The sequence below is a fragment of the Marmota marmota genome, unplaced genomic scaffold (assembly GCF_001458135.2).
Source record: "Marmota marmota marmota unplaced genomic scaffold, marMar, whole genome shotgun sequence".
In the NCBI taxonomy this organism is placed as follows: Eukaryota; Metazoa; Chordata; class Mammalia; order Rodentia; family Sciuridae; genus Marmota; species Marmota marmota.
The window spans coordinates 3379413-3398967 of NW_025999880.1; the positions used below are offsets into that span (position 1 = coordinate 3379413).

The 19555-nt window shown below is 39.4% G+C and overlaps 1 protein-coding gene across 1 annotated transcript; it reads left to right on the top strand.

Annotated features, from left to right (window-relative positions):
• The first annotated feature begins 229 nt into the window (after positions 1-229).
• On the top strand, positions 230-17761 carry LOC107150722 (60S ribosomal protein L39-like). Its single transcript, XM_048787558.1, has 2 exons — positions 230-259; positions 17406-17761. Exons 1-2 carry the CDS (start codon positions 234-236, stop codon positions 17614-17616), a joined length of 237 nt encoding a protein of 78 aa, XP_048643515.1. The 5' UTR covers positions 230-233; the 3' UTR covers positions 17617-17761.
• The last annotated feature ends 1794 nt before the right edge of the window (positions 17762-19555 follow it).

A 19555-nucleotide genomic window follows, 5' to 3' on the forward strand; every position in this document is an offset into this window, starting at 1 on the left:
GTACTTCCTGGGGGGACAGTTGAAACTAAATCTTGAAGGATGAGGTGGGTTGAACCAGGAAAAGATTGATGGGAGAGGGGAAGAAGAGGCCCAGAAGAAAGGGCGGCGGGGGGGGGACTGGATGGCTTGGTATCAGTGAGAAAAGAGTTGACTGGAGAATTAATCCCAGGGTCGAATCATGAAGAGTTTGGATTTTATCCAGAAGAGAATGAGTAACCATTGAAAGACTAAACATGAGAGTGACGGAGCTCAGATTTGTTTTTAGAAACAAGATACCAGGAGGCTTGTTGGGGGCACTGTGGTAATCCAGGCAGGAAGTGAAGAGGACTGAACTAATTAAGAGGAGCTTGTCTAAAAACAACCTTTCTGTTTCCCATTTATTCCCTCTGTCAAGGCATCAGCAAGAAAGGTGGGAAAGTAGAGGAAATCACTTTCGCAAACTGTTGAGCATTCTTTTCTTACTGAACAGATGACTTTTCTGAGTGGCAGAAGCTGAGAGAGCAGATAAGTACAGTCCTTTGAACCTATTCCTCCTGCTTAAAAAAAAAAAAAAAAAATAGTCCAGGCAGGACTTTGGTCTCACAGGATAATTATTCCTACCCAGATACAAACTGGTTTGCAATTTTATTGTTCTCTTCCCTCAAGTAAAGGTTCATAGGGATTCAAAAAACGTGACTAGCCAAGCAAAGAAGATTATTCTAGATATTCTAGAACCTCTTGATTTTACTAAGAGTTTGTAAGGTAATTAATAATAACATAAACCAGAGTTTTATGCCACCTATACCTCTGGTATTCAATACCTTTTGGTATTCAATCATTCATTCTCATTCACTTAATACAATGATATTTATTATGTGCAAGATTCTACGCTAGGTGCTGTGGAGATGGGACAATAAGCCACAGCACATCAAAAATAGACCTGATCTTCCAGAATATAAATTCTCAGAAAATAAGACATGAACTGAATAACTGAAAGCTGTGTTTTAGAATGGTTAAAACACTTGCAGATCAAATGCTATGGCATTGACAGAAGAAGACAATACCCTAGGTGAGGAGGAAGGAAAGATTAGTAAAGAAGAACTTTGCATTTCAACTGGATATTAATTGATAAATAAGATTTGGTCTTGCAGAGACTTTTTTTTTTCCCTCTCTCTCTCTCTTTGTACCAGGGATTGAACCCAAAGGTGTTTTATTACTGAGCCATATCCCCAGTCCTTTTTCCTTTTTTAAATTTTTTTTGTTTTGTTTTGTTTTAAGACAGGGTAATTTGCTTAAGGCCTTGCTGAATTGCTGAGGCTGGCTTTGAACTTTCAATCCTCCCATCTCAGCATCCTGAGTCACAGGGATTACAGGTGCATGTCATGGTCTTGCAGAGATTTTAGGCTGGTATTTCCCCAACTGGAATCTTAGGATAAGGTTCTAAAGAATGTTTATTGGAGATTCTAAATAAAAGGAGTTCTTGGGCATCATCAAGGTGACACAGGCCGGTAATCCCAGTGATGCCAGAGGTTAAGGCAGGAGGTTGGCAAGATCAAGGCCAGCCTCAGCAACTTTTCAAGACCCTCAGCAACTTAGTGAAACCCTGTCTCAAAACCCCAAAACCAAAGACCAAACAAAAAAAAAAAATAAAGACCATGGATATAGCTCAGTGGTAAAGCACCCCTGGGTTCAATCCCTAGTATCCAAAAAAAAAAAAAAAAAAGGTGGTCCTGGTAATTTGCCTATTTATTCTCAGATTCATTTCCCTCTCTCCCTCCCCTCACCCACTCCCTGCAAGAGGCTGCTCCTTGCAAATAACATGAGACTCCCTTCCTTACCAATTTCCTTGTGGTTTGTTTTGGCCAATGGAAGCATGGATAGCAGACAGGAGGCACATAAGGAGGCACCCTTTTTCTTCTTCTCCTTGTGCTTTAGGCAATATTCCTGGCATTGGCTGCATCTTCTTTGTGACTCCATCTACAAACAGAAAGTCCCTTTTGTGGTTTTTACTTTTGCCAGGCTATCCTGGCTCCTGGGCTGTGGCATATTTGTTATTTATTGCTATACAATAAGTTACCTGGAAATTTCACAGTTTAAAAGAACAAGCACTTTATCATCTCATGCAATTTCCAAAATTTAGTAATCTGAGGGTGACTTAGCCAGGAGGTTCTGGTCAGCCTCTTTCCTGAGGTTACAGTAAAGATATTGGTTGGGGCTTCAATCATCTCGAGGCTAGAGTAGGGGTGAAGAATTCAGTTCCATGCTGACTTACGAGGTCCATGGCAGTACACAGTTCCTAGCTGACTGTTGGTCAGAAGCTTCAGTTTTCTGGGATATGGACCTCTGTCTAAAGCTGTATGCAACATGGCCACTTATTTCTCCAAAACAATAATCCAAGATACAGAAATAGAGTAAAAGAGTGATCCAGATAGAAGCCACAGTCTTTTTGTAACCTAATCTCATATGTAACAAACCATCACTTCTGCCACATGCTGTTGGTCACACAGACCTACCGTGATACAGTGTGGGAGGGATACAGGGGTATAAATGCCAGGAGTCAAGGATAATTAGGGGCTAGCTATCTGGGAGACTAACTTCCACTATCCACCCTCTGGTCCCAATGATTCATATCTCTTCCTCATGCAAAATACACTCATTTCCTTCCTAAGTCACCAAAAGTCTCACTTCATAGTATCAGCTTGAAGCCCAGAATCTCATCATCTGATTCAAGTCCAGGGCAGCTGAGACTTCTTGGGTACCATTCCTTAAGTAGACCTTCTTGAATACAGTCTCTATTCTTTTGTGAAATCGAAGAGGCAGCTAATCTGCCCCTTCATACACCGAGCATACAATGACAAGACAGGTGTAACAGAGTAATCGTTACAGATATCCCTGCTTCCAAAAGTAGGCAAATAGCAGGCATAAAGGAGTTGCTGGTCCATTTTCATTCTGAAATTCAGAAAAGAAAATATCGAAAGTTCATTAAGTTCAAGGCCTGGGAATAATTCTCTTTGGTTCTCTGCTTTATGTTATGGGAACTTGATTCTGCATTTTTAAAAATTTTTTTCTTTTTTTTTTAATTTTTTTTGGGGGGGTACCTGTGATTGAACTTGGAAGCACTTAACCACTGACACTAGCTTTGAACTCGCTATCCTCCTGCCTCAGACTCCCAAGCCACTGGGATTACAGGCAAGCACCACTACAACTAGCTCCTCCTTCCTTTTTCATGAAGATAGTTCATGTTTGCAGCTGAGGAGTTTTCTCAGAGCTTTGGTGTGTGTGTGTGTGTGTGTGTGTGTGTGCGTGTGTGTGTGTGTGGTGCTGGTGATCAAACCAGGGCCTCACACCTGCTAGGCAAGTGCTCCACCACTGAACCAACATCCCCAGCCCTTCTCAACTTTTTTCTTGTCAGTAGAACTGGAGAGTCCAAAAGCCTCTTTTCATTTTGTGCTATTTTTGTTCAAGTGACAATATATGACAATGTATGTTTTTTTTTTTAATTTAATGGGTCTTTGTGCATTTTTTTAAAAAATATTTTTTAGTTGTCAATGGACCTTTATTTTATTTATTTATATGTGGTGCTGAGGATCAAACCCAGTGCCTCACATATGCTAGGCAAGTGCTCTACCACTGAGCCACACCCCCAGCCCATCTTTGTGCATTTTACTGGGGCTCATTCCATTAGACTGAAGTCACATTCACAAATCTTTTTTTAGGAAATCCCTTCTCTGAGGGACAATGCCCTGAAGCTTCCTGGATGCTATATAATTTTATTGAGCGAATATGAAGCACACCTTTAATTTCTTTAAAGGACCTTTTGTCTAACTAAATAGTACCCTGAGGTACTACCTTAAATCTTTCTGAGATTTTAACAAAAGGTCACATAGTTAGTTTCATCTTTAGACCACATTTTATTTGTTTGTTTGGTTTTAGTTTTCATCTTCTTTTTTTCTATTTTGCAGTGAAAAGTGATGTACTATTGAGCTACCCCGCCCCTGCCCCTTTACTCGGTGCTTTACTTGGCAAAGTCCAGTATTTGATTTTTGCTAGAGGTTACATCAATTGCAGCATTGTTTGTTAGAGAGGCTGAGTTTTTGTTTGTTTGTTTGTTTGGTTGGTTGGTTTGGTTTTTGTATCAGGGATTAAACCCAAGGGTCCTTAACCACTGAGCCACATCCCCAGCCCTTTTTATTTTTTATTTTGAGACAGGGTCTTACTAAATTACTGAGGGCCTCACTAAGTTGCTGAGGCTTGCCTCAAACTTGTAATCCTCCTGCCTCAGCCTCAGCTGCTGGGATTACAGGCATGCATCACTGTGTCCAGCTCCTGCTGTATTTTATCCATGCTTCCATCAGATAACTTTCTGTTTTCAGACAGGGTCTTACTAGGTTGCTTAACAGCATTGCTAAATTGCTAAGCCTGGCTTTGTACCTGCAATCCTCCTGCCTTAGTTTTCTGAGCCAATGGGATTACAGGCATGTGCCACCACATTGGGCAAGGCTGAGAATTTTCAAAACTAGCAAATTCTGTTTTCTTTTTGCTTAACCTTCTTCTTCTTCTTTTTTTTTTTTTTTTAGTTTACCTCTCATATTTTACAGTAAGCTGCAAGAAGAAATTTTTTCTTGGAAATCTCCTTATCTTATCGCTTCTCGGCCTTTTGGCTAAGATCAAGTGTGGAAATCTCCTTATCTTAGATTATCTAGTTTATTAGACATATTTCTACTTTTCAGTTACTGAAGACAATAGGTGTTGCTGAACATTCTGCCAAGGAAAGGTTTCCCTTTCCTCCAGTTTTCAATAATATTACCATGCTTTCTTGCAAACTTTCACCTGCAGCACATGAAAGAACATGATATGTGTATTAATGGTTTCTTCAAGATACTTCAGACTTTGATCAGCACTCCTTAAAACCAACACTCACTTCCAAAACCACTTCTGAATTTAAGGGTTTTGCTACAACTGAACCCCACTTCCAGACACCAAATTCTGTATTAGTTATCCTTTCCTGTTTAACAAGTTACTTGGACACTTAGCAGCTTAAAACAACAAATATTCATTATCTTACAAGTTCTGGTGGATCAGGAATTCAAAACCTGAATTAGCTAGGTAGTTCTGGTTCAGAGTTTCTCAAAAGGTTGTAATCAAAATGTCAGTCGGGGTGGGGCGGGCTGGGGTTGTGGCTCAGTGGTAGAGCACTCACTTAGCACATGCGAGGCGCTGGGTTCAATCCTCAGCACCACAAATAAATAAATAAGTAAAATAAAGATATTATATCCAACTAAAAAAAAACATTTTAAAAAGTCAGTCAGATTATACAATATATTCATGTATCAAAACATTACATTTAACCCATAAATATGCACAATATTATGTGCCAACAAGTTTTTAAAAATGTCAGCCAGGGCTCATGGCTTAACTAGAGCTGAGAATATGCACCCCCACACACACACACACAATCTGTATCATATCTGAGTTAACAACACCTCCTCCTTCAATCCCTCCAGCCCTAGGAGTAACATCTTCATGTGTCTCATCTCTGGGTTATCCCACTGTTAGTAAGCTTTTGTTACTGTGACCCCAATAGCTGACCAAAAAAAAAAAAAACTTTGAGGAGGAAAAGTTTATTTTAGGCTCACAGTTTCAGAGGTTCAGTCCACGGTCTGCTGATTCCATCACTCTTGAGTCCAAGATGAGGCCGAACATCGTGGCGGAAGGGTATGACAGAGGAAAGGTGCTCAGCTAATGGCAGCCAGAAAGGAGAGGAAGAGAGAGGGGGCAGAGGAGTGTGTGGGGGTAATGAGAGGAATTAGGGACAAGATACAATCCCCAAGGGCATGTCCCCAGTGACCTGCTTCCTCTAGCCACTTACCTACAGTTATCACCTAGTAGTCCACTATTAATTCATCAAATGGACTAATCCACTGATAAGTTTATAGCTTTCATCATTGTCTAAAAGCCCCACCCCTGAAACTTCCTGCATTGGGCACCAGGCTTTCAAAACATGAGCTTTTGGGGGGGAACATTTCTAGATCCAAACCATAAAAATCCATCATCCCCTTTTTTTTTCTCTCTCTCTCACTCTCTCTTTAACAGTTTTTTTTTTTTTTTTTTTTTTTTTTTTTTTAGAGAGGGAGATAGAGAGAATTTTTTTTATTTTTCAGTTCTCGAGGGACACAACATCTTTGTTTGTATGTGGTGCTGAGGATCGAACCTGGGCCGCACGCATGCCAGGCGAGCACGCTACCACTTGAGCCACATCCCCAGCCCCCATCATCCCCTATTTACCTTCAAAATCCTCCAAAAAAAATTCAAGTTAGTTTCTCATATTAGATTCCTATATTGAATTCCCTGGCATAGGTACTATTTTCTCGTCTGGATCCTGACTGATCCAACTAAGTCTTAGTGAGTTGAACATATTTCTTTACTGAAGGACTTCTTAGAGCTTTTAATGTGCTAATGTGCCTTATAAATCTCCTGGAGGAATCTATAACATGTGGTATTTCCTAAACTCTTTTGGTCACACACCCTGTTTTTACTTTGCTTTTACATGGAGCTCATAGCTAGTATGCAAGAGGCTTGGGTTAGAAACATCATAGTTTAGTTTGACTGAAACAATGAGTACATGAAGGAAAGCAGCAGCAAATATGGTTTAAAAAAAAAAGTGAAGTAGATGTGTGAATTATATTAAAGTAAGGCGACTGGCTTTGATCCCATAATCCCTAATGGTTGCTTTCTGCTAGGTGAAAAGTTAGAATTGTTGAGCTCAACTGTTTAATCATAATAACACACTGTTTCATTTGTATGTAGGATTATATACTACAACTAAAGGAGACTTACAAATGAAGGAGACTTACATTTTAAACATTTCTCTTTGTACCTTTACCTTTGGTTCAGTAGGGTTAAAGGACCTTGGCCCAAGCTTCATGAGCCCGATATTATTTGGCCTATGTTTTCAATATGGTACAAGAAGCAGAAGTGCTGGTACTCACCTATAATTCTGGTAATTTAGGAGGCTGAGGTAGAAGGATTGCAAATTTAAGGCCAGCCTGGGCCACTTTGAGAGACCCTGTTTCAAAATTAAAGAGAAAAAGGACTGGGGATATAGCTCAGTGGTAGAGCAACCCTAGGTTCAATTCTTAGTACTACTACAAGAAAAAAAAAAAAGGTAGAAGAGATTGAAAAAATATGAGGAGACCCTCAGGAGAGAAAGAAAAGGTTATAACATTCTCCCTCCCTAAAATATAGTATTGTTATAGGGGTTAAAAGATGGAAGAAGAGCCAGGCATGGTGGAACATGCCTATATACACAGTGCTCAGGAGGCTGAGGTGGAAAGATCATTTGAGCCCAGGAGTTGGAGGCCAGCTAAGCAACATAGGAAGAAAAGGGTAGGGGAAAGGGAAAGGAAAAAAAAATGGAAGAATTAAATAGTGAGTTGAAAAGAATTGGTGCTAACAAAGAGAGATGGAAGCATATATCAGGAAAATAATGAGCTAGTAATTAGGTAAAGAACCAACATCCTTTCTTAAAAGCAATATTGAAATGGTATCTTTAGGGGCTGGGAATGTGGCTCAATATTAGAGCACATGTTTAGTATAGTATGCACAGAGTCCTGGGTTTCATTCCCAGCACCAAAAAAAAAAAAAAAAAAAAGAGTGGGGTAGGATGGGGAACATGTATACTAGTTATTTATGTTATAAAACAAATAAAAATTTTGTGGACCAAACAGCAATAAATATTATCTCTCCAAATTTCTGTAGCTGGATAGTTGCACAGTTGTAGTTTGAGTTTCTACGAGGGTCAGTCAGATGTGACTCTGACAGTAGTCACCTGAAAGCTTTCTTTTGGCTAGCAGATCTGCTTCCAAGGGGGCTCACTCACATGGATGGCAAGTTGGTGTTGGCAGTTGGCAGGAGAACTCACTATCTCTTCCTATAAGTCTAACTTCAGGGGTCCTTGCATCCATGGCAACTGGCTTTCCCTAGAGCAAGGGATCCAAGAGGCCATGACAGAAATCCCAATGGCCTTTATTATTCAGCTGCAGAAACCCCACATTGTCACTACTACAGTAATCTATAACAAGTCTGCCTGATTCACTGTGGGAGGAGACTATCAGGATATGAGGATTGTCCTAGGTTTTCTTGGAGGCTGGCTACTACTTTTTAGATTCCTTTGCTATTACTCTTTTCCTCAAAAAAGTGACTTACAAAATAGATACATCTTGAGTAGCCAAGTCCAATGTGTCATACTCAAAATTCATATTATCTGGTCAGATTGTAAAGAATTTCAGCCAGGCTTCTGGCCTTTTATCCTTTTTTTTTTTTTTTTTTAAATATATGGGATTTCCTATTGCAAAAACTAAGCAAGTCAGAAATCTCTCAAGAACAAAGGCCAATCCAAAGGCTGAAAATACAGCTTTAATGAAGAAAAGTAGCATATGGTACCAGTTTTTTTATAATTCTGCTCCCTGTAAACAAATTCACCTGCTCCCACACACACACCTTGGGATAGGTAGGTGTTATAACTACCATGTTTGATTTTTTTTTTTTTTTTTTTGGCACCAGGAATTGATTGAACCCAGGGGTGCTTAACTACCATATCCCCAGTCCTTTTTATTTCTTATTTTGAGATAGGGTCTCAATAAGTTGATGAGGAGGCTGGCCTTGAACTTGTGATCCTCCTGCCTCAGCCTCCCAAGCTGCCAGGATTACAGGCATAAGCCACTGCACCTGGCTTCCATGCTTGATTTTCAACAGCTTCTGTTCTAAAACGATAAAAATGGGCACCATGGCACACACCAGCAATTCCAGTGACTCCAGAGACTGAGTTCAAGAGGATCGAAAGTTCAAGGCCAGCCTCAGCAACTTAACAAGGCCCTAAGCTACTTAGAGAGACCCTCATCTCAAAATAAAAAAAAAATGTTTTAAAAAAGGCTGGGGATGTAGCTCAATGGTAAAGCGCCCCTGGGTTCAATTCCCAGTATCAAAACATTAAAAAAGTAAAAAAATTAAAAGCACCAGCTGCATTCATTCTTTGGATATGGAATAAGTTACTAAAAGTGTATGACAGGGGCTAGGGTTGAGGCTCAGTGGTAGAGCACTTGCCTGGCTTGTGTGAGGCACTGGGCTCAATTCTCAGTACCACATTTAAATAAGTAAATAAATAAAATAAAGGTCCATCGACAACTAAAAAAAATTTTTTTTAAAAAGTATATGACCAAAATTAATAAAATGATATATTCTCATGAGAACCACCTCTACCTTTACATAATTTCCCTCTTTTTAAAAACCTTTATTTATTTATGTATTTATTTATTTTCATGGGGTGCTGAGGATAGAACCCAGTGCCTCACATGTTCTAAGCAAGCGCTCTGCCACTGACCTACAACTCCAATTCTTAATCTCCCTCTTTGAGACTATTCCAAGAGTAAACTATAATGCTTTCCCTCAACAATCTTGAGAACAGAGGCAGTGTGGTATATGAAAAACATGAGCTCTGGAATTAGAAAAAGGTTTGTACAGTTACTTAATCTTTCCAAACCTCTGTTTGCTAATCTATAAAATGAGGAATGTATTTATAGTACTTAGCCTAGTGCTTGGCACAGAAAAGGGTCAATGAATGATATCTATTATTAGAAGTTGGGCACACAGTTCCACCCACAAAAAGTTCACTGTTCAGTCTGTTAGTTGTCTATTGGTTCTACATGGTATTTACAATTACTGATTTCAAATGTGAAATGAAGGAACTGCAAAAACATCAATGAAAAAAGCTCAATTTATGGGTGTGTTGTCCTTTATCTGTGAGTTTGATTTGGATATAAAGTGGTCTATTTAAACTGTGCACCCAATTCAAATGTGAACAGGGTTTTTTTTTTTAAATCTACTTTTTTTGCTGCCCATTGGATGCACACCTGAAGTCTAAGCTACTTTGGAAGTTGAAATGGGAGGATCACTTGAGCTTACCAGTTCAAGATCAGCCTAGGCAACATACTAACACACCTATCTCAAAAAAAAAAAAAAAAATCTGCTTTTCTTGTAATAATAAAAAGCAGATTTTTTTTTAAGAGAAACAAGACACAATAATAACAAAATGATTATTGGATTGTTATCATTTTGGACTTAATTTTAAATGCCATAAATCTTGAGATATTCTAGAAGATATGGAGCAAACTTTGGGGTTGTTCATCTTTGAAAGATTCTATTTTCCAAATGGGCAAGAGGAATAATACTCTTCAAAGTCTTTTTTTTTTTTTATACTGGGGATTGAAACCAGGGGTCCTTTATCACTGAGCCATCATATCCCCAGTCCCTTTTTTTTTTTTTTAATGTGAGACAGGGTCTTGCTAAACCACTGAGAGCCTCACTAAATTGCTGAGGTTGGCCTCAAATTTGTAATCCTCCTGCCTCAGCCTCCCACATTGCTGGGATTACAGGTGTGCACTACCACACCCATCTTTTTAATTTTTTTTTAAACTTTATTTTATTTATTTATTTTATTCGGTGGTGCTAAGGATAAAACCCAGTGCCTCACACATGCTAGGCAAGCTCTCTACCCCTAAGCCACAACCCCAGCTCCCAGCCCCCATTTTTTTGCGTGTCTAAAAAGTCAAAGAGATAAGTTACAAAAAACAATCAGAAATCTAATTTTTAGATTTTGATTTAGTAGTAAATGGGTTTGACTTCAATGCAAAACCATTTCATATTTTGTATATTTTTATGCCTTAACCCTTTTTTATATACTTAAAACCTTAAGAATAACACTTTAAAGCATAAAAAAATCAGGCTCACTTTTAGAAAAGAAAAGAAAATATAAGTAATCAAGATTATTTACTTAGTTTAATTGGACATAACACCTTTATTTTATCGAATTATATGTGGTGCTGAGGATCAAACCCAGGGCCCTGTATGTGCTAGGCAAGAGCTCTACCCTGAGCCCCAGATTATTTATTTATTTTTAAAATATTTTTTACTTGTAGATGGGCACAATTTATTTATTTATTGGTTTATTTATTTTTATGTGGTGCTAAGGATCGAACACAGTGCCTCACCCATATGAGGCAATCACTCTGCCACTGAGCCCCAATCCCAGCCCAGAGAATATTTTTTCACATAGTTTATTTACAAAGTCACTGCAGATATTATTTTATTTTTAAAGACAGTTAACATGGAGTGTTAGTATTGGCTTGTCTTCTTTTTTGTGCAACTCAAGATGATGATTCAGAAAAGACCAATGCCTATATTGATATGATGGAATGTCATGTAGCTACTAAAAATGACAAGAATATGGCTTGTGTCCATACATGGAAATGTGCACACAGAGTAATGTAAATGCTGAAGAAGAGACCACAAAACAGAATATATATTCTGATTACATTATGGAGAAATGTATGTATGTATAAGAGTGCAGTGGAAAAGGAGAGTGGGAAGCCAAAGCACTGAATTTGTGGGGCGTGGTGGTGCATGTCTGTGATCCCAGCAACTCTGGAGGCTAAAGCAGGAGGATCACAAGTTCAAAGCCAGCCTCAGCAAATGAATGAGGCCCTAAGCAACTTAGTGACACTCTGTCTCAAAATAAAAATAAATAAATAAATAAAAAGGACTGGGGATGGAACTTAGTGGTAAAGTGCCCCTGGGTTAAATCTCCAATACCAAAAGGAGGGGGGAGCCAGGCATGGCTGTGCCCACTTTGGGAGGTTGAGGCAGGAGGATTTTGAGTTCAAGATCAGCCTGGATCATTTAGCAAGATGCTATCTTAAAAATAAAATGTTAACAAAAAGGCTGGGAATTAATGTAGTTTATTTGGAGAGCACTTGCCTAGCATGCAAAAACACCCTGCTTTCAATCAATTCCCAGTATCTTCCCCCTAAGAAAGAGAGAGAAAAGATAATCATATTAGTCAATAAATAAGATTCAGTGACAAGTCTGTATACTGCTTTCTTTTTAACTTTACTAAAACAAAAGGCATTAGGAAGTCACTAAATATTTTGGAGTAGAATAGTAACATAATTACAGTATCACTTAAATCAGTGATAATGGTATGCATCATGCTTGACCCTGGTGGGGGCGGTCATCTAGTCATTTATCCAGCATTTAGGAGCTCCTCAATGTGCAAGGGGAGCAAAGATACTTTAAGTACACTATCGTTTTCTAATCCCTCTCCCAACTTTATTTTTCTTCATAGAATTTATTACTACTTAATTTTTTACTTATATTCCCTTTTTTAAAAAAAATCATCTATCTTACCCTCCAGGATAAAAGAAGTTCATAGATAGACAAGACCTTGTATATGAATACTTACTGAATGAAGGGATAAGTGAAAACTATATTGAATCTTAAAAAATGGAATAAAACATCTTTTCTGATACATTTCTATGGCTTTATAGCTTCACTCTAATTTAGCCCCAAAAGATCTTACTGACCCTCCCTGCTGTGTTTGTGAGAATATCAACTTTAGAAATTATTCCCATGACTGCCCCTCTTTTCAGCCTGCTACTAAAGTATTTCTCCATAAATTCTGCTCCTCCTCTGTTCAGAAATTCTTCTTCATCTGATACAAATGAAGCAGAAAATGATTATCTGTGTTTTACTCTCAGCTTATCTTCGAATAAAAATTACCTGTATCTAGATAATTGCTTATTAATTTAATATGATGATTAATATACTTAGTAGCTCTTTACCTTTAATTTCAATATACAAACTTGGTTGAAGATAAATGATACCAAACATTTTTCTCTCTTGAAGTTGTCAGGAGATAGGGCAGAAACAGGGTAAGACCCAGAGAGAGAACTTACAAGGTCAATGATTAGCAATGGTCTCTACCTCAGTCTTTCTGTGGTTTTTAAAACTCCTTCTTGTCCTTGGAATATAGAGGTATTCTCAGTTTTGTCAGTCATGGGGCTCTGATACCCTTCTCTCTGAGCAACACTTCAATCTGAAGACAACGTTAGAGCCAGGCGTGGTGGCACATGCCTGTAATCCCAGCAGCTGGGGAGGCTGAGACAGGAGGATCACAAGTTCAAAGCCAGCCTCGGCAAAAAGCAAGGCACTAAGCAACTCAGTGAGACCCTGTCTCTAATAAAAATACAAAATAGAGCTGGGAATGTGGCTCAGTGGTTGAGTGCCCCTGAGTTCAATTCCTGGTACAAAAAAAAAAAAAAAAANTGGGTTTTATCCTTAGCACCACCGAATAAAATAAATAAATAAAATAAAGTTTAAAAAAAAATTAAAAAGATGGGTGTGGTAGTGCACACCTGTAATCCAGTTTACTTGGGAGGCTGAGGCAAGAGGATTGCTTGAACCTAGGAGTTTGAGGCCAACCTGGGCAATGTAGAGAGATCCCATCTTAAAATAACAACAATAATATTAAACATTGTACTTAAAATTAACGAAAAATTTACAAAGTGCTTTTTATTTCCACAAACCATGTAAATCTTATTTAATCAGTTTGTCCTCAAACCTCAAATTTCTACCTTTTCTTGTGGTAGAACTAAGGGAGAAATTAGAATGACAGATAACAAGAGGAAAAAAAAAGTTTTAGAGTGTGAGTTGGTCTGACTCATTGCAAACACTGTAATCGCGATTGGATCGAAGCTGTTTCAATTGATTCTGGCATTTTGTTCTGGATAGAACTGATTTATTACCTTCTGAAGGCTTTTTTCTTTGTCTTCTGCTGTCCGGATTAACCATAAAGAGTTGTGCCGGAAGGCTGGAGCTACTCCAAGGGGAATGTCGACCCCGCTTGTCTGGAAGTCTAGTTGGTACCTGGCTCTGTCTCTTGCAAGCTGGAGACGGCCTCTCCTCATCGCATTCCTCCCTTTGCAGGTGATCTTTCTCCCTAGGTTGGCTCCATTACCTTCTGGGGGCCTGTTGCTAAGAAGCGATTTTTCCTTTTGTTCTGATGTCTTCCCTACATTCGTTTTCCTATTCACCTGACCCCAGACTATGTCTATTTTTTCTTGTTCTTGTTTTGATCCTTCCTGCGACTGCATTCCCTGCAGTGTGGGCAGTTGATGACCTGTTCTGTTCCCGCTATCTCGGTTAACCATTCCACCCACTTTCTTGGGTTTTAATCACTCAGGTGCCCTGGGGAACTATAACATCTCAAAGTCATCTCATTACATGTTTACCATGGCCTGTACAATACCTTGGGGACTCTGGTAATAAAATAAAAATAATTACCATTATCGAGTATTTATTGGCATATTGTGCTAGGCAATTTACATAGATGATTTTATCTAACCGTCTCTGCAGCCAGTGAGGTCAAATTTGAACAGATAGGTCAACAAAGGCGTGAAGTGCATGATTTTAAATTAAACCATGTACAAAAGACAGTGATAGGGAATGTTGAGGTGTATGACTAGCCCTATGCACAAAGACCCCCAAGTGCTTAGGAAACACTTCCTAGAGATTGTACCTTATACAGAAAAACACTTACCCTGAGCTGGGAGGGAGGTTGTTTTGGCACACATTTACTAAATCTAGTAACTGAAAATAAAACTGAAAACATCCTGAGCTTAGAGGGAGGTAAATTCTGGCTTAGATTTACTAAAACATAGCAACTGAAGAAAAAAAAAACAATACTAATATTTCTTGTGGAAGTCAGTTATATTAATGGTCCCAATCCACTTTACCTTCTGGTACTTATACCCTTTATAGTTCCCTCACCTTGAATCAGGGCTGCGACTATGACTTATTTTAAAGAATATAATATAGCAGCAGAGACTCTGTGCCCATCCTAAGCCTAAACCTTAAGAAGGCCTGACAACTTCCAATAGTATGCTTTGGGAGCCCCAAGCCACCACTGGAGAAGTTCAGGTTGAGAAAAAGACGCCGAGAGACAGAGGTCTCTGCTTGCCTCTTCCCAGCTGGGCCTGGCCTTCCAGACATCCCTGATATGGTGTGGGACACATGAATGAAGCCATCTGACCTCAGCCCTGTGAGAGACACACGAGACCAGCAGAACCCACCAGCAAAACACCTACCTCCAGTCAACCTACGTAATCATGAGAAATTTTATCAAAAAATATTTTTAAGCCACAGTTATTAATTAACCACAATTAATTATGTTTTTCATTAAGCAGCAATAGATAACCAAAATACCACTAAATAATGTTAGAGATTATGGTTAGTTTGGGTCCAATTAGATAATATCAAGTCAAGGCACCCAAGAATGCCAGAATATTACCTCAGACAACAGCCATTACCTCATCCCAACTCTCACCAAGGTCCCGGAGGGAGAAATAGACACAGGACACATTGACACAGAAGAACAGGACAGCCAGGGTCCTGCCTAGTCAAAACAGACACCAGCTAAGCCAAGCCATATCTTCACACTATGACTATCCATCTGGCTGTTTCTTCCTTCTAAGCCTGAGATCAGGCATGGCTGAGTGTCACTCAAGTCCTAGGGAAAAGAAGGCAGAGGAGCTCCAGATGGAGTCATACCCGTGTGCATGGTCCAAGCACATCATATATGATCCTGACCACTGGGGAAAATGGCTTGGTCAATGGCTTGGACTCTGATCAACCAGATTAGTCACTCCTCTCATGAAGGGGAAGAGAAACAAGAAAGGGTCTGAGGAAGAAACTGTGAACAATGTCTACTTCCCTAGACCCTAGACATATTGTCTTATTCCATCCTCACAATAACTCTGAAAGGTCAATATTTTTCTTTCCATATTACCCATCAGAAGATGAAGGATTAGAGACGTTGAGTAACTTGGTAAAGGTCATACAGCAAGTATTTGATATTATAGGGATGAAGAGTGTTCCTGGCAAAAAAAAAAAAAAAATGAGGAGAGATGATTTTTTGTTTTTAGTATGGCACATGGTTTAGTCACTCACATTGTCACCTCAGTTGCTTTTTGTTTAAGTGAAAAACAAACTCAAATGAAAGTGTTGTGCCGTTAGAGGCACCCAAGGAAATAGGGCCTAAAGTCAACCTTTTTTGTGGCTTGATTATGGAGCAGGTGGGAGGAAGGCATCTCTCTCCACTTCGGCAAAGAAGTGGCTGCACAACAGCTGTGGTTGGTGAAATGAGTCAGTGAATAGCCACTTACATGTGCATGTGAGGCTCCCTGCCCCCACATACCCTTGAGAAAGATACAGAAGGGACCTGAGGTTCCCATGATCTTGGGTGGAGCGCTGCTGACCGTGTTCTCCAATTGTACTGCCAAACTGGAGGGACCTGGGGAACTGTGTTACACAAACATTACATCTCTGTCAGAAAACTCTATTTGTTCCACCCCCACATTCTCCATTCAAGTTCCCAGAAGTTTGCAATTATTCTTAAAAGATGTTTCCAGACAAGGCTTACTCAGCTTTGGTTTTCAGTAGAAAGAGATTGTTTGGTATTTTTTCATTGCTTTAATTTTGGCTGACCATTGTCCTTTTACCCTGGACTGGGACGGAAAGTCGAGTCGTAAACCACAGACTGTTTCCATTCTCCTCACCTGCTTGCTTTTCTCCTCCTGTCCCTGGATTCAAATCCCTATATACCAATCTGACATCTGCATCTCCATCTTTATTTTTGCCAACTCCACTCCATTTCCTATTGTACTCCCCTTCAGGCCTTTGAACTTTGACCTTTTGCTGAATTTCCTGTTATAATAACTTCTCTGGCTTGGAGGGCATATAGACTTAGCTGAGGTTCTCCACACTAAGTCCCAGGACTGCAGGATTCCACCAGCCAACAGGAACTGGATGGCAGGTGTTGTTCAAGTCCTGTGCCTTGGGAAGAAACTGTAGCTGCAAAAAACAATGACAGAACAGAGGGAAGGGTGGCTTTTAAGCTGTACTCGCTGGCACTGCCAGCCAAGTTTCTACCTGCCTGACTCTACACCCCTTGCCTTATGGTTCCAGGAGATTTAAGAAACGCTGAAGAATCTTCTTAGTTACATCTTCAGAAAACTGTTTGGCAGTGTCTAACTAAAACTGAACATATGCAACAATTCTACTCCTAGATACATACCCAACAAAAAAGCATACATATGTTCATCTGAAGACATGCCCGAGAATGTTCATAGCAGGACTTTTCACAATAGCTAAAAACTAGAGACAATCCAAATGTACAACAGCCACAGAATGAATAAAGAAAAGCATGTCAGCCAGGCAAGGGATGCATGCCTGTAATCCCAGCTACTGGGGAGGCTGTGGCAGGAGGATTGCAAGTTTGAAGCCAGTCTGGGCAACCCAGCAAGACCCCATATCAAATATAAAATAAAAAGGACTGGGGATGTAGCTCAGTGGTAAAGCATTTGCCTAGGATGCATGAGGCCCTGGGTTCAATCTCCAATACTGTTAGAAGAAGAAGAAAAATAATATGTTCATACAATAGACTGTACAGCAATGAAAAGGTAAGTGAGCTATAGTTATGCATATGGATGAATCTTATGAGCACAAAGTTAAATGTTCTTTTAAAAAGCCACACAGCTCTTCGCCTTTTTTCGGCCATTGTGGTGCGAGCACCGAATTCGGTCCCTCACCATGTCTTCTCACAAGACTTTCAGGATCAAGCAATTTTTGGCCAAGAAACAAAAGCAAAATCGTCCCATTCCCCAGTGGATTCGAATGAAAACTGGTAATAAAATCAGGTACAATTCCAAGAGGAGACACTGGAGGAGAACCAAGCTGGGTCTATAAAGAATGACATGAAATGGCGCACATATTTATCAAAGCTGTCATCATTTTGTCACATCCACCTGAAAATGTCTGCCCTATCTGGATAGTGTCACAGAAGCTGTAGTACTGGTTTGGGTTGGTTTGCTAATAAATATGTGAAACATTTGAAAAAAATAAATAAAAAAAAAATAAAAAGCCACACAAAAATAATAATATATATTTTATATTCCATTTATATATATAAATATATATATATATATATTCCATTTCCCATATATATGTAGAAATACTCTGTGTATGTATATATGTGTATATATATGTGTGTGTGTATATATATATATATATATATATATATATATTTCATTTATGTGAAATTCTAAAATAGGCAAAATGAATCAATATTAGGGGTCAATCAAGTGGTTGTCATATGGGGTGAAGTATCCAGGTATGGACAGTACAGTACTAGGTGCTTCTTCTGGGTACAAATAAAATAAGTATGATCACTTCACAATAATTCAGCCAACTGCAGACCTGTGCTTCATGTATTTTCCTATATATATTGTAGACATGAATGAAGTGAATGACAGAAAATTTCCTTGCTCTCTCCTGAAAATATAGTTACAGAGAATACTCAGGTTTAGTGCTGGGTAAATAAATTTTCTTGTGTTCCTGCATGTCATTTGGAGATGCCTAGCAATGTATGAATCCTCTGTTCTAATGTATACCTGCCCTATCTGCAAGTAGAGATCGTGGTGTTTGCAGGCTGTGACCAGGGATATGGTTCACAGCCAACACTACATAGGTCTCCACCTCTTAGTTCTCAGGTAGAATGGAAGGAACATCACCGCAGGCTTAGTTCTGAGAAGGGAGGTAGGGAGCGGGTGTTCTGGGGTGAGTTAACTTGGTTGGCTGGATGAGACAGCTTATGTGCTTCAGAGAACGGAGCCACAAAAATCCGAAGAACACTGTCAAGGGCTGAAGCTGGAACAGAGGACCAAAAAGATTATTTAGTGAATTTCTTAACCAAAGTGATTAGGCAGGACAGCCAAAGCTAGGTACATGGTAACAGGATGGAAATGGAGACCATCAGAACAGAGCAAGTGGTTTAGGAAGAAAATAGGGTGTGAGAATCAGCAGTCACAGGCTTTCTATAGGGTTTTTATTTTTGTTTTTGTCTTGGTACTGGGACTGAACCCAGGGTACTTAACAACAGAGCCACATCCCTTTTTAAAAAATATATATTTTTTAGAGACAGGGTCTCATTGAATTGCTTAGGGCCTTACTAATTTGCTGAGGCTGGCTTTGAACTTGTGATCCTCCGGCCTCAGCCTCCCAAACTGATGGGATTATAGGCATGCACCCACTGTGCCCAGCTTCTACAGGGTTTTTAAAGCTTCTATGTTCTGTGAAAGAGCTATGGAAGGACCAAGCTATTTTAGAGAAAAATTATAATACTTCTCACTATCTACTTTCTGAGTTCTTTGTTTTGGTGACATCCCCCATTCACAACCCACCTCTAAACCCTCCTCCTAGTTTCAAGGATTTGGGTTCTTCAAACAATGATGGCTTCTAGGATTTGGATATTTTCCATTGTCTTAAGTGGAAATTCTACACTGTACCAACAGCACCTTGCTCTGACTCCTTATAGGCAAGGACACTCCTCTTCTTCAGTCACCATCAATCTATCAGGGTGGGGATCCTGGATAGAAAGAACAAGAACAACTGGAACCAAGCAACCTATCAGAATCCAGGCTCATTTCTTTGTTGCTAGGGCTGCCATACACCTTTTCTGAACTCTGCCCCTGCTCTGGTCGATTCCCTTGCAGACTGTTATTGAACTTGACAAACCTAATGCAAGTTGGTTTGGATACAGTAAAGAGGTCCACTAGTATCTGTCCTACTTTGGGAATTCCTTCAGACTATGATCTTTTTGTCCCTTTGTTTCTTGTTTCTGTCTATA